At 43.7% G+C, this 14,205-nt stretch overlaps 1 protein-coding gene across 2 annotated transcripts in view; it reads left to right on the top strand.

Annotated features, from left to right (window-relative positions):
• nr4a3 (nuclear receptor subfamily 4, group A, member 3) overlaps positions 1-4,864 on the top strand; it is a 32,008-nt gene extending 27,144 nt beyond the window's left edge. For both annotated transcript variants that reach the window (XM_034174894.1, XM_034174893.1), the window contains 2 exons: positions 796-974; positions 4,473-4,864. In XM_034174894.1, coding sequence (XP_034030785.1) covers positions 796-974; positions 4,473-4,735 — 442 coding nt within the window. In that variant the 3' untranslated portion in view covers positions 4,736-4,864. The remainder of the gene's footprint in view (positions 1-795; positions 975-4,472) is intronic.
• Positions 4,865-14,205: the final 9,341 nt, after the last annotated feature.

The following is a 14,205-nucleotide window of genomic DNA, read 5'->3' as shown; positions in this document are numbered from 1 at the left end:
TGTAGATCTTTGAAATGGGAATAAGGTTAATTTGATGCAAATCGTACTTTTATCTCCAAAACTGCAAAACCAATGTTTGCAGTGTAATGTGAGGTTCACCCACTTCCCTCATTTTCCCTGCTGTCAGTCACATGCACCTCCTTCTCTTCACCGTGTCTTGCACCTTTCAGCTGTTTTACTTTCTCTCTGCGTTGCAACAATTTGCTGTCTTCTTCAGATCTACCCACATCTGTATCAGCGTTTTCTATGAAGGCTCTTAATGTGAAAGAGCCCATGTTCCTCTGTTTGGCACTAATAAGGACCAGCCCTCCCTCATTCCCTCGTGCGCTGCTAGTAAGTGATAGTTAAATACATCTGAGCAGCCTTTTCATTTCCTCATTAAGACTCTGTGTTTCCACTGCACACCACAGCCGGGGCACATTAAAGCCAAAACGCTTTACCTATGTACACGTGCACGCAAACACACACAGCAGCAGCCCTTTGCACTAACCCTTCACTCCATCCAGCAAAGAGGAAATGCAGGAACGTTTTAAAATACCATAATTTGGTGAGCACAACTTTAATCAGCTGCGTACCCATGTTTGATGTGTGTCTCTCTGCAGTGTGAGTACGCACACTGCCAGGTTTTCTCATTGTTTTAATTGTAATTGTTTCCTTGCGTGGTATCTCAAGCCATATTTACAATACACAAGGGAAGAACGCAGCTTTTCACTGGCGTTCAAAGTGCTTTTCATTAAATACCTAAATGCTGACAAAAATTAAACAGCTTCCATCTCCTTTTTCTCTGTGTCTCAGGTCAGTGCTGTCAGAGGATAAGCTGGTTTTCTGTAATGGATTGGTGCTGCACAGGTTCCAGTGCCTTCGCGGTTTCGGAGAGTGGTTGGACTCCATCCGAGACTTTTCCACCCACCTCCAAAGCCTAAACCTGGACTCCTCCGCCTTCGCCTGCCTGGCTGCTCTTGTGCTACTCACAGGTAAAAAAAAAAAAAAAACAAAAAAAAAAAACACAAGAAGACGATGCATGTGGCGCCAAATTTGAAATCTTGAAAGTAGTACTGGGATAAGTTTCAAACAAAGGATTTTTTTCATTCAGAAACATTCTTGATTTCTCCTTTTGCTTAATTCACATATATATATATATATATATATATATATATATATATATATATATATATATATATATATATATATATATACACACGCACACACACACACACACACACACACACACATCCGGAAAGTATTCACAGCGCTTCACTTTTTCCGCATTTTGTTGGCCTACTGCCTTATTCCAAAATAGTAAATTATTTTTTTCTCTCAAAACTCTACTCACAACACCTCATAACAACAACATGAAAAGTTTTTTTTTATTTTTCCAGATTTATTAAAAATTAAAAACTCACATGTACATGCTTATTCACACCCTTTGCTCATACTTTGTTGATGCATTTTTGGCAACAGTTACAGCCTCAAGTCTTCTTGAATATACAGCTTGGCACACCTATCTTTGGGCAGTTTTGTCCATTCCTCTGCAGCACCTCTCAAGCTTCATCAGGTTGGGTGGGGAGCGGCAGCGCACAGCCATTTTCAGATCCAGAGATGTTCAGTCAGATTCAGGTCTGGGCTCTGGCTGGGCCACTAATGGACATTCACAGAGTTGTCCAGAAACCACTCCTTTGGTATCTTGGATGTGTGCTTAGGGCAGTAGTGTCCAAAGTATTCCAGAAAGGGCAGAGAGGGTGCAGGTTTTCCTTGCAGCCACTGACTTCAGCAGGTGATTTCACTGATTAACATCACTTTGAGCAGGTGCAATGAGTTCATCAGTGAAATCACCTGCTGGACTCAGTGGCTGCAAAGAAAACCTGCACCCGCTCTGCCCTTTCTGGACTACTTTGGACACCACTGGCTTAGTTTCAATGTACTGCTGTCAGTCGCACCAACCTGAGGTCAACAGTGCTCTGTAGCAGGTTTTCATTCAGGATGTCTCTGTACATTGCAGCATTCATCTTTCCCTCAATCCTGACTAGTCTCCCAGTTCCTCCCACTGAAAAACATCCCCACAGCATGATGCTGCCACCGCCATGCTTCACTGTAGGAATGGTGCCTTTTTTCCTCCAAACATGATGCCTGGCATTCACACCATAGAGTTCAGTCTATGTCTCATCAGACCAGAGAATTTTGTTTCTTATGGTCTGAGAGTCCTTCAGGTGCCTTTTGGCAAACTCCAGGTGGGCTGTCATGTGCCTTTTACTAAGGACTGGCTTCCGTCTGGCCACTCTACCATACAGGCGTGATTGGTGGATTGCTGTAAAGATGGTTGTCCTTCTGAAAGGTTCTCCTCTCTCCACAGAGGAATGTTGGAGCTCTGACAGAGTGACCATTGGGTTGTTGGTCACCTCTCTGACTAAGGCCCTTCTCCACAGATCTGTCAGTTTAAACAGGTGGCCAGCACTAGGAGGAGTCGTGGTGGATCAAAACATCTTCCATTTACGGATGATGGAGGCCACTGGGATCTTCAAAGAAGCTTCTGTACCCTTCCCCAGATTTGCGCCTTGAGACAATCCTGTCTTGGAGGCCTACAGACAATTCCTTTGACTTCATGCTTGGTTTGTGCTCTGACATGCACTGTCATCTGTGTGACCTTATATGTAGACCGGTGTGTGTCTTTCCAAATCATGTCCAATCAACTAAATGTACCACAGGTGGACTCCAGTTAAGCTGTAGAAACATCTCAAGGAGGATCATTGGAAAGAGGATGCACCTGAGTTCAATTTTGAGCTCCATGGCAAAGGCTGTGAATACTTATGTACATGTAATTTCTTAGTTTTTTATTTTTAATACTTTTGCAAAAAATTAACAAAAAAAAACTCTTTATGTGGTCATTATGGGGTATTGTGTGTAGAATTCTGAGGGGGGAAATCATCCATTATGGAATAAGGTTGTAACATAACAAAATGTGGAAGAAGTAAAGTGCTGTGAATAATTTCTGGATGTACTGTATATTGCTTTTGAAGAAAGTAGCACATCTGCACTGTAAGCATGTAACACAATAACCCGACCATCTTATGTGAAATTTAAAATCTCACGCCTCCTTCCGCTGTGCAGTTTTCCTTTGACTTAGTGTAACAACAACCGGGTGGATACACACACCCATTGACATCATGCATACGTGTTAAGACGCACATGTGCATGTGTGCTGTTGCAGATCTCTGCCTCAAACACAAACCCGATACCCACAAGCACCTGCTGCACCTGTCACACACCTGGCCCTCTAATCAGTGTACGCGTGTGAAAAATGAAGCAGGATCACAGCTTTCTCTGTGAACACGCATCTGAGACTAAAAGCAAAGTTCATTAGAAAAAGGAGTGTGAACATACATGTATAACAGATGAAATACCACCAACGTTCCTCACTCCAGCTCCGTCATATCCTCCTCTTCCTTCTGCTAAGCCCACCAACCCCATTCACCCTCTCTGGGGGAGCACTTAACTCTGTGCCTGATCGACCAGCCCACCGTGGAGCACAGCTCCAGAATGCTCTCTGCACTGTTCTCAGTGGCTCGCTGTGCCACCTCGGCAAAGCAAACAGCACACTGCCACCACAGAGCCGCCGGAACCACCGGGCAATCGACCGTTTCAGAGTGGCCTGTGCAGAAAGGCAGTCATCGATCCCTCCCCAGGAGCTCGAACACATAGAGAAAGAAGTGATAGGGAGCGAGTGTGTGAGTGGTCTGAAAGCCACAGTGAAAGGAGGACTGGAGAGACTGTGCAACAGCAAACACAGAACAAACAAAAGAGCCACATAAACAAACAATAAATAAGCTTCAGATAATAGATACATCAAAGTGAGACTGGGCCTCCCTGCAGCACGGACCTCTGTGTGTGTGTGTGTGTGTGTGTGGTGGACACACTGTTCTCTACAGAATGACTTAGTGTCACATTAAGCCTGCGTGAGTGCCACTGGAGTTGCTATAGGCAGCAGTGTGTGTGTGTGTGTGTGTGTGTGTGTGTGTGTGCATGCGTGCGTGTGTATGTGTGTGCGTGTGTGTGTGTGCGCACTTCTAATTTCATTTGCCTGCTCACAGGGCTGAATAATCAGCTAATTGTCGGACAGTTTTGTCTCTTCAGTGCCTTTAACTGGAGACAGCATTTGTTTGTGTGTGTCTGTGTGTGCGTATATATATATATATATATGCGCGCGCACACATAGAGAGGGTACGCAGCGTGCAGAGGGCTTATTGGGTTAGAATGTATTGATCGGTAGTGAGTGAGACAGGTTAAGGCCTGTTAAGAACATAAGCCATACAGGCTAATGAGGTGGAATTCAATATAAAAGAAGATGTCGTTAATGCTCGTTCAGCTGCTGTCTGATTTATGTATTTAAGTTGCCTCTTCTTCCTGCAGTTTCCTGACTTGATTTCTGTGTCTCAATAAATTATCCTCAACATCTTTCTCTGCCTTTCCGTCCACAGAGCAAGTTCCGGGTTTGAAGGATGCGAAACGAGTCGAGGAGCTGCAGAATAAAGTGCTGTGTTGTCTCAGAGACCACCTGAGCTGCGGCTCTTCTTCCTCTTCGTCCAAGGCCGTGCCTCCTCTGAGTCGTGTACTGGGTTTAAGGGCGGAGCTTCGGTCTCAGAGGACCCAAGGTCTTCAGCGGATCTTCTACCTGAAGCTGGAAGACCTGGTACCGCCCCCTCCTCTGATTGACAGGTTCCTGGACACACTGCCCTACTGACGGACAGGCTGACGACACGGAGAGAAAAATGTGTCACATCCTGTTTAGGCTTTCCCCCCAAAGGAGAATGCACAGACATCCAGAAGAGAGACTCATTACCCTCTGACTCACGCAGAGCAGAGAGAGAGAGCGAGAGAGAGAGAGAGAGCAAGAGAGAGAGAGAGAGATAATCACATGTTTTTCAGTCAGCAGGACGATGACGATCCAGACCTACTTTCACTCAAACGGACAACCAGCTAAATGCATTTCACCAGTTTAAAAGACAGTTTCTCAAACATTGTACGACTTTTTTTATTTGATCATCCTCTGTAGAGGGTGATGATGGTCAGACTGAGATGAACAATGATAAAATGACTTTTTAACCGTCCTGTTAAAGGATGGCAGCGAGTTCATGCACACTGCATTTTGGTGTGGCTCATCCACCTGTGAGGACTTCTTTGCAATAAGATGGAAGAAGATCAGCGCGGCACGTACAAGCTCTGCCGGCCGATGCTTGCAAGCATGATGACGTCCCAGTGAAACGCGAGTGGCCGTGTGTTCGAGATCCTCCTGCTGAAAGCAGGATGGGGGCATTGGATCTGGGTCGCACGTGGCTTAGACACACACACACACACACACACACACACACACACACACACACGTTTCATAAATACACAGAAGTGGCTGTTGAGTCGGTTTCTTGATTCCAAGTGCAATTTCTTAAGTGCTACTGTATATCATCACAAAAAGAAGCAGAAGAGACAGAGCGGTTCAGTTTGAAACTCTAAATTATTTTTAGTGCAAGGACTTGTTCTTTACTGTCAGTAGCTAGAAAACAACTCGGCGTCCGCCTGCTGTAAAGAGCACAGAGGATACTGCACTGGCAAAAGAGCATGGACAGAATTTGGCTTGTGAAGCACTTACACCCTGAGAAGGGCTAGAATCACAGACACACACCCTGCCTGCTCTCCTGAAGGGCGGCGCGGCGGCAGCTGGGTGCAGGCGGGTACTCGACAGATAGAGCTGTAAGGCCAGGGGTGAAACATTCCACAGTGGTGATCTTTTTCTACTTGTTTCTGTTGTGGAGGCCGTGTGCAAGCATGGCGGTTCTATGGTCACGCAATATCTTCGTGCGTTCACTTAGAGCAGCGGGATCGTATGTACGGCGTGTCACAAGCTGTGCCGAGAGTTACCATAGATTGTGGAAACAGCTCGGCTTGTGTTTGTGTCTCAGACTGTTGGGAATCTCCCCCGAGCCTCCACAACCCACTCACACACTCACGGCAACAGTTTGAAATATGGAAAGAAAAAAAAGCAAATTATATAGATATAAATATAAAATATATACAAAACTAATATTTTGAAGTGTTTATAGCTTTTTCAAATATTGTGGTACGAGTTGTGTATTGTTTTTTGAAGAAGAGAAACAAAAACATTTTAAAAAAGTTACTGTTTTTTCAATGTCTCTATCTGGTTTGAGTTTCCTGTTCGATATTTTTTTTTTTCCTTTCTCCTCGGTTCACTGGATTTTCTGTTCAGCACTTTGAAATCATAAACTAGTTCTGATTATTCTGATCAACTGTGTGTTGTGTTGTGTTTTGATTTTAAATTTTTTTTACTCATACGTATGTGAGTTTGGGGAGATACTACAGTTTGGTTATGCCGCTGTAACCTGTTGTTTCAAAACCAAGACTTTTTAAAGTTGCTACAGTTCAGTTAGGCGCAAAGATGTGAAAGAAAAGCTGTTTCTCATGATGCTTTCCTCAAAATTTGAACTTTTTCTGACCTCAGAAAAAGTAGATCACTGTAAAGAAAAAAGTAGCAGAAAATAGGTTGCGGCTGTGTTGGCGTTTAGGAACTAAAGCTGCATTAGGCCTCAAATTTTACCCTTTTTTGACATTTGTAAAAGGTTAAAGTCAGAGGTCAAATATATATTTTGTGCGACTGACTCAAACCTGTATGATTTTGCTCTGTATCAATATCTTGGTGGACAAAAAACAAAGAAACCTGCAGGTAGGTTAGTTTTTTTCTAAAGCCCCTTTATAACTTTCACGGATATGTGTCCCAGAATGTCACAGCTTGAAACTTAATCCACACCTTGGAAAACCTTAGTGGTTCCAGGATGGTGTCTAGGTTTGTGATTGTGCCATAGTCATGTTTGAACTCTGGCAGAATTACATTAAAGGTTTTCCAAAATTCCTTTTTATCCCATCATGAACTTTACCATACTTTGGTGATGCCTTTCCTTTTCTGTGGAACCTGTAACGTTGTCGTACATCTCATGACATCATCGGGAGTCTTTCTGAAAGCATCGTAATTATGCTAAAGTTGCACTATTGGTGCACGTCTGGTGCAGTACATCATCTACCGGTTTGTCACGTGAAATTGAGAATGGGACATGATACCACATAAAACGCCAAACATGAGCTGATATTAGTATTGTATGTTTGCACGTTCTTCTCCACGTGTGTGTGCCCATGTTTGCTCAGAGCCTCTTGACAAGTAAAAAGGCTTTGTTCCTCAAGGGGCCCTCAGGCTCTCACAGAGAATAGAAGATGATTAGGAGAGCGAAAAGGAGGAAGAGGAGAGGCGCACTCCATGTTAGCGTGAAGGTCCCGATCAGCCTCCAGCCTCGTTAACCACTATCGATCGCCACGGTGACATTTCACAGCACATGCCGTCTATACTGTCACTGCCATCACTCACTTGGTCTCATGCACAGCAGCGTAAGCACACGGTGTGTGTGTGGGGGGGGGCAGTGAAACAGCTGAACAGCTGCATACATGTGTGTAGAAAAGACATTAAAGAAGGCAAGTACTGGAGGGTCCCATGCTGTAGATCACATGGGCTGTGTCCCAATTCAGAGTCTGCATACTTCTAAGGGCTGTGTACCACAAAGCCTCAGGCCTTCAGAGACAAAAGGGGCTGGAACAAACAGTTCTGAAATGAGATGGTCCAGCCACTGAGCATTTTGCTACTGTGTTATTAACATTTCCCACCTCCAACTTCTGGTGCCTGGCAACTTACAGCTACACGTGACAAGTTAGCATAGTAGGTGGAATACGTAGCTTAGTAAGAATGTGAGATATAAACATTGCTTATTTACAATTGTAAATATGCAGTCCAAAAGCTTTTATTCAAATCATTTTGTCTAAAAAACAAAAATCCCACAATGACTCATGGGATTAGGCAGCACAGTGCTTAGTGGTTAGCACTGTTGCCTCACAGTAAGAAGGTCACAGGATCGATTCCCACCTGTGGCCTTTCTGTGTGGAGTTTGCATGTTCTCCCTGTGTTTGCCTGGGTTCTCGCTGGGTGCCCACATCCAAAGACGTGCAGGTTAGGTGGACTGGAAACTTTAAATTGCCTGTAGCAATGGTGTGAATGTGTTTGTCTTTATGTGGCCCTGCGACAGACTGGCGTCCTGTCCACGGTGTACCCTGCCTCACACCCTATGACTGCTGGGATAAGCTCCAGCACCCCGTGGCCCTTAATTGGAGTAAGTGGTTGAAGATGAGTGAGTTTAATAATGGGATTCTTTGGGCCACAAAGGATACACCTGTTGTGTCAGTCATTTTGGGGGGAAAGAAAACTGCATACGTCGGCCGCAATCCAAAAAGCCTTTGAAATGGAACATCCTAGTTGCGCCACTTATGACACATGCAAATGACAAATACAAGCTTAGAAGCGTGCAGCAGCTGAATTGGGACACATACTGTTTCTGACCATTTTAGATTTGGTATCGAGAACATCAGCATGCAGCAGGTGATGGTCAAGTATTTAAAGTAGTGGGCTTATGACCAGATGGTCCTTAGTTCTAATCCCCATCAGACTACAAAGTCACTCAGCTACCTTGGTCATTTATGTGGCTCCTGAAAATGGAATCAGTGGATATTCTGATTGCAACATTTGAGAAGCTGACTGCAGCGTTTGGTTTGTCATGTCTCTGGGTCCTTGGCCTTTGAGTTTGAGAGATGATTGGAAAGACCTTATACATTCATCAGGTCACTGCACAGAGGTGTTTGATAATACTTTTACAGGAGACCAAAGGGCCTACATATTTGAGGTCTTGGTATTTCCAGTCTTACTGTATGTTGTGAAACTTGGAAACTCACTGGATGTCTTTGGCACTTGGTCTCTTCAGAGGATCCTTGGGTACCTCTGAAATAACTTTGTATCAAACAAACAGTTACTTCAGCAGACTTGGATGAGGAGTATCATTTGCATTGTGGAGGAACATCATTTTGGCCATGTGGCACATTTCTCTGGTCATGATCTACAACACAGGTGCCTCATGTAAAAGTAAGCGATTGTCCACACGCTACTTTAAGTTTAAAAAAGAATGTTTTTACTCTGACTCATGAGCAAACCGGAATCACAGCAGATTAAACTTAGCGTAGCATTTGGTCTATCGCTTACTTTTACATGGTGTCAGAAGCTGGTGACAGACATACGGCTTCGAGAAAATGGCAAAGTTTTATCATCTGCAGAATTTCCAGTTTGACTGCCCAACTGAATGGGATGATTGGAAGCAGCAATTCCAGTGCTTCTGTGTGGCTACGAAACTGAACAAGGAGGATGGTGAGTTCCAAGTCAGTTCTTTAATATATGCCATGGGTCCGGAGGCTGAAAACATTTTAAGGCCTTCGCTTTTGCTGAGGAAGCGGGTCAAAAGGAGTTCGACGTCATGTTAGGAAAATATGACGAGTGCTTCTATCCCAAAAGGAACATAATTCACGAGCATGCCTGTTTCTACCAGAGAGTACAGCGGCCCAGTGAGAAAGTAGAAATGTTTATCAGAGCTCTTTGCAACCCATCAGAACATTGTGACTTTGTGACACAATAGAGAGGAGCACATTGGAGACCGTATAGTCGTGGAAATTCACAACAAGATGCTGTCCCGTAAACTACAGTTGGAGACGATGCTCACTTTACCCCATACTATTCAGGCCGTGCACCAGTCCGAGGAGGTGACAATACAGGTGCACCAACAGGGGGAGGCATGCGCACCGGTGCAGGATAGCGCATGCTAAATACTTGTACAAGAGGAAACACCAGTGGAAAAATAAAAAGAAAGTGCGGAACGAACAGAATCAAAATGTGGAAGATGCAGAAAAACAAAGACCAGACAGCAAGATAAATTCACTGCCATGAAATCTACATGCAACAAATGCAAAAAGGTGGGTCACTGGGAAAGAATGTCACAATAAGTCAATGAGTGAGGTGACCGAGGCAGACTGTATCTCAGACGCCATACTTCTCAGGGGCTGTCAGAGACACTAACAGAAAGAGTGATAAATGGACTGTACAGATTCTTATTGATACAACACCAGTTAAACTTAAAATTGATGTAAGCGATGATTTAAATATTATGGAAGAGAAGACATTCAACATGTTAATCCCTAAGTGAAGAATGGTGCAGACAAACATTCCAGCAATGAACAGCCCTGGTGGTCAGCTAAATCGTATGGGGAAGTTTCAGGCCAGTGCTAAATCCAAACACTTCTCATTCCCTGTGTACATCATTTACATCTAGACTGCTAATAACCTGCTAGGCAGAGACACAGCATGTGCAATGGGGCTAGTCAAACGCACTGAGGAAGTGCACAAAGCTTTTGGTGAGCATGGGTCTCTCAAGACAGAGCCTGTTAAAATACAGTTAAAGGAGAATGCGGAGCCAGATGCAGTGCACACAGCGTGCAGAGTCCCCTTACCTCTCATACAGAAAGTAAAAGAGGAAACACAGCCTATGGAGGAGAACAGAGTCATTGAAAAGTGACAGAGCCAACTGACTGGTGCGCTCCAATGGTACCAGTCCCAAGACAAAATAGCAAAGTGCGCATCTGTGTGGACCTGAAACGGTTAAACAAGGCTGTAACAAGAGACAGCTACATCCTTCCAAATGCTGAGGAAACCACTGCAAAGCTGAGTGGCACCACCATGTTTACATCACTGGACACCACCTCAGGGTTTAGACAGATATCTCTACATCCAGAAAGCAGCCAATTAACCACATTCATAACGCCCTTCAGGAGATATTCGTTCAAACGTCTCCCTTTCAGCATCACGAGTGCCCCGTAGATCTTCCAGTGAAACATGGCCGAGACCCTCAATGGCCTTAAGGGAGTAGCAGTCCACATGGACAATATACTTGTGTAGGGCAACACCGCAGAACAGCATGACCAATGCTTAAGCAAAGTCCTGGAGAGAAATGAGACCACTGGCTTAAAGTTAAATAGAGACAAGTGTTCAGACAGAACCAGCTTCACTTCCTTGGCCAGGTGATGGACAAGTCAGGAGTTAAGCCCGACCCTGACAAAGTAAAAGCTATCAGAGAGCTACCACAGCCACAGAAAGTCCACGATTTGAAACGTATCCTGGGGATGTTCACATATTTGGTAAAATATATCCTTCATCTGTCAACAATGGGCCAGCTATTGTATGAACTATTGATATCCAAGAACTCATGGACGTGGAATAACCCAAAACAGGAGGCATTACAGAGTATCAAACACATCCTGTCTACGTCTCCACTGCTGAAGTTCTATGATGTGAACCAACCTACAGCTGGAGACGCCAGCAGTTATGGCATGGAGAAATGCTCCTGCAGCAACACGATGGAGACTGGAAACCAGTTGCATACAGTTCATGACTCTCAGATGCTGAAACCAGATATGCGCAGATCGAAAAAGAATGTCTGGCAACCGTCTGGGAGTGTGAGAGGTCTGAAAAGCACCTTGTTGGCCTTGACAACTTTAAAATGGTCACTGATCACAAGCCTTTAGTGCCACTGATGAATAAAAAGGATCTGGATAATGTTCCTACACGATGTCAAACACTTTTGATGAGACTTATGAGATTTGAGCCTAATGCTGAATATGCACCAGGCAAGACCCTCCCTGTAGCTAACACTCTCTTGCACAGCCCAATACAGAGCATGGCAGAGGTGAGTGACACTCATTCAGATATAGAGTGTTACATTGCAGCCATGATCAGCAGTATGCCAGCTATAGCACAGAGGCTAGAGGCCATAAGAGAGGTCACAATAGCCAACAGTAACCTAGAGCTGATGCTGCAGTACATTAAGTCTGGTTTGCCAGGATGTGTAGGAAATGGCCCTATAGCCATCCGAGAATATTACCCTATTAAAAGTGAACTGTCAGAGTACAATGGGATCATCACAAAAAGCTGTCACAAGATGATCCCACTTCTGACACCAGGCTAAAGTAAGTGATAGACCAAACACAACTAAGTTTAAAGAAGAACAATTTTACTCTCCCTCCCTCTTTGCTCCTGCATTATGTTTGCTCCTAAGTCAGAATAAAAATATTATTTAAACTTAAAGTAGCGTTTGGTCTATTGTTTGCTTTTACATCTCATTGTTGAGAATCTTAGCAAATGGAAAAGAGCAAAGGGAACCCATATTACCTGCCTGGGTGGTTGCCATACAGGATCCAAGGTGGTCCTGTAGTGTGGTGGATGCTCCTATGCGCACAGGCTGCCAGACCTGAAGAATATGTGAAAGAAGTAGAATGTAGGACATACTGCACCCATGACAGCCAAATGATATTGTATTTAATGAGGATATGACAGGCTGATGTACTAGAACATAAACAACATAACTGATCAGTAAGGAAACAAAACAGTTCAAGAGATTCTTCATTATCTTTTGCTTTGCCATTAAGTGTAGTTCCTCTGCAAGTGTGAAGGAGCTCTGAGAAGCTGTTTTAGCTCAGTATGGTTGAAATTTGCATCAAACATGCAGCACATTATAATAATAAATATAATAATAAATTAAACTTCATTTTTGAAGCTCGATATTGTGCTGCCCTGTGATAAACTGGCATCCTGTCCAGGGTGTACCCTGGCTCGCACCCTATGACTGCTGGGGTAGGCTCCAGCCCCCGTGCCCCTTAACTGGAGTAAGCAGATGAGTGAATGATATTGTGCCGCTAGTTCTGGACTGCATTATATTGTAAAATATTTGTAATGTTTTTACTCTTGCATATAAGTAAAGTGTACAAAATATTACAAATATTTTTTAATTTAATGCTGTCTGGTATCACATCTCCACAAAGCACAGGCTCAAAGTATGTCATAAAATTGAGACCACACAAAAATGAACGAAAACCAAACAATAGCAGATCATTTTAAACAAACTGCCTTTACACGAAATAAAAAATTAAAATGAAAATTAATTGCGATGCACAAACAATGGCTTGTGCTTTCATAATTTAGTGAAATAATATTTATAATAATACTCAGAAAAATAGTAGGAAAATTCACAGTATAATGAAAGCCCTTAGTGTCATGCGCACTGACACGTCTTTTGTTAATGGTCCATATAAATATAGATAATCACACAACAAAAATTCTATACAATTCTTTCTAACCAAAATAGATTGAAGAACCAGAAACACATTGGCCTGAAACATTTTGCCAGGAAGTGTGCGTCTGTGTCCTCTTTGTAGGACAGTGAAATAGCACAACCACAAAGCAAGGCAGCTGTGCTAGAAGACTGAAACACACCCACACACACACGCACACGCACGCACACAGAGCTGTCAGTCACTCGGCCGATCGATCAGCGCTGACAGATAACAGATACCCCCAGAGTCTTAATTAGAGGCCTCCATTAGAACACACAAATGCATACGTACATACAGACACGTTAAAGCAGATAGCTTTCAAGTGGGTTTGTAATGTGAAAAGACTGATACAGAGTAACCACAGCAAATTAAAAGCTCCATTTTTAATATAGGCTATGACCATCACTGTTACTTGTCAAAATGTCTTTGCATTAAATTTGAAGATTGGGCCTTTTAACAGGCCGCCCACTAGGGGCAGGGGTGGGCATAGTTCAGCTAGTCAGCTAGCAGTTATTGAGCAAAGCTAACTTTTTCATTAGCAAATTAGCTTAACAGCTAACTTTGAAAGCTGTTATCAGACTATTTATCTTCCACTAACTTTAACTCAGCTAACATTGTTTGGACTAAAGTTTAACAGCCAAACACATTTGTAAACCCTATGTTTGTTCCTGTTGGAGTTTCTATACACTAACAGACAACTCTGTGTGTGTGTGTGTGTGTGTGTGTGTGTGTGTGTGTGTGTGTGTGTGTGTGTGTGTGTGTGTGTGTGTGTGTGTGTGTGTGTGTGTGTGTGTGTGTGTGTGTGTGTCCCTCTCACTGATCTGTATATAACAGTGGATATGTTATGTGCTGACGCGAGTCAGAGAACCGAACCAGCATCTGACAAGGGCCCAGCGCTAAATAACCAGAAAGCAGTTCCAAAAACAAAACAAATTTATTTCCCTCCTGTGCAATAATTTGTGTACAACATAAATGTTCGGTTGTCTGGCGAGGTGAAGGACGGCGCGCTCTCCAGCGCCCAAATGGATGAAAGCCCGGCGCTTCTGGACTCAGATTCACCGCCGAACACCCCCCAGGTGGATACGACAAACTGACTTTGTGAAGGATGGAAAAGGTGAGGTA

This window comes from Thalassophryne amazonica, chromosome 7 (genome assembly GCF_902500255.1).
Source record: "Thalassophryne amazonica chromosome 7, fThaAma1.1, whole genome shotgun sequence".
NCBI classification, from domain to species: domain Eukaryota; kingdom Metazoa; phylum Chordata; class Actinopteri; order Batrachoidiformes; family Batrachoididae; genus Thalassophryne; species Thalassophryne amazonica.
The sequence above is the reverse complement of the archived record's forward strand: the minus strand, read 5'-3'. Positions and strand labels throughout refer to the sequence as shown.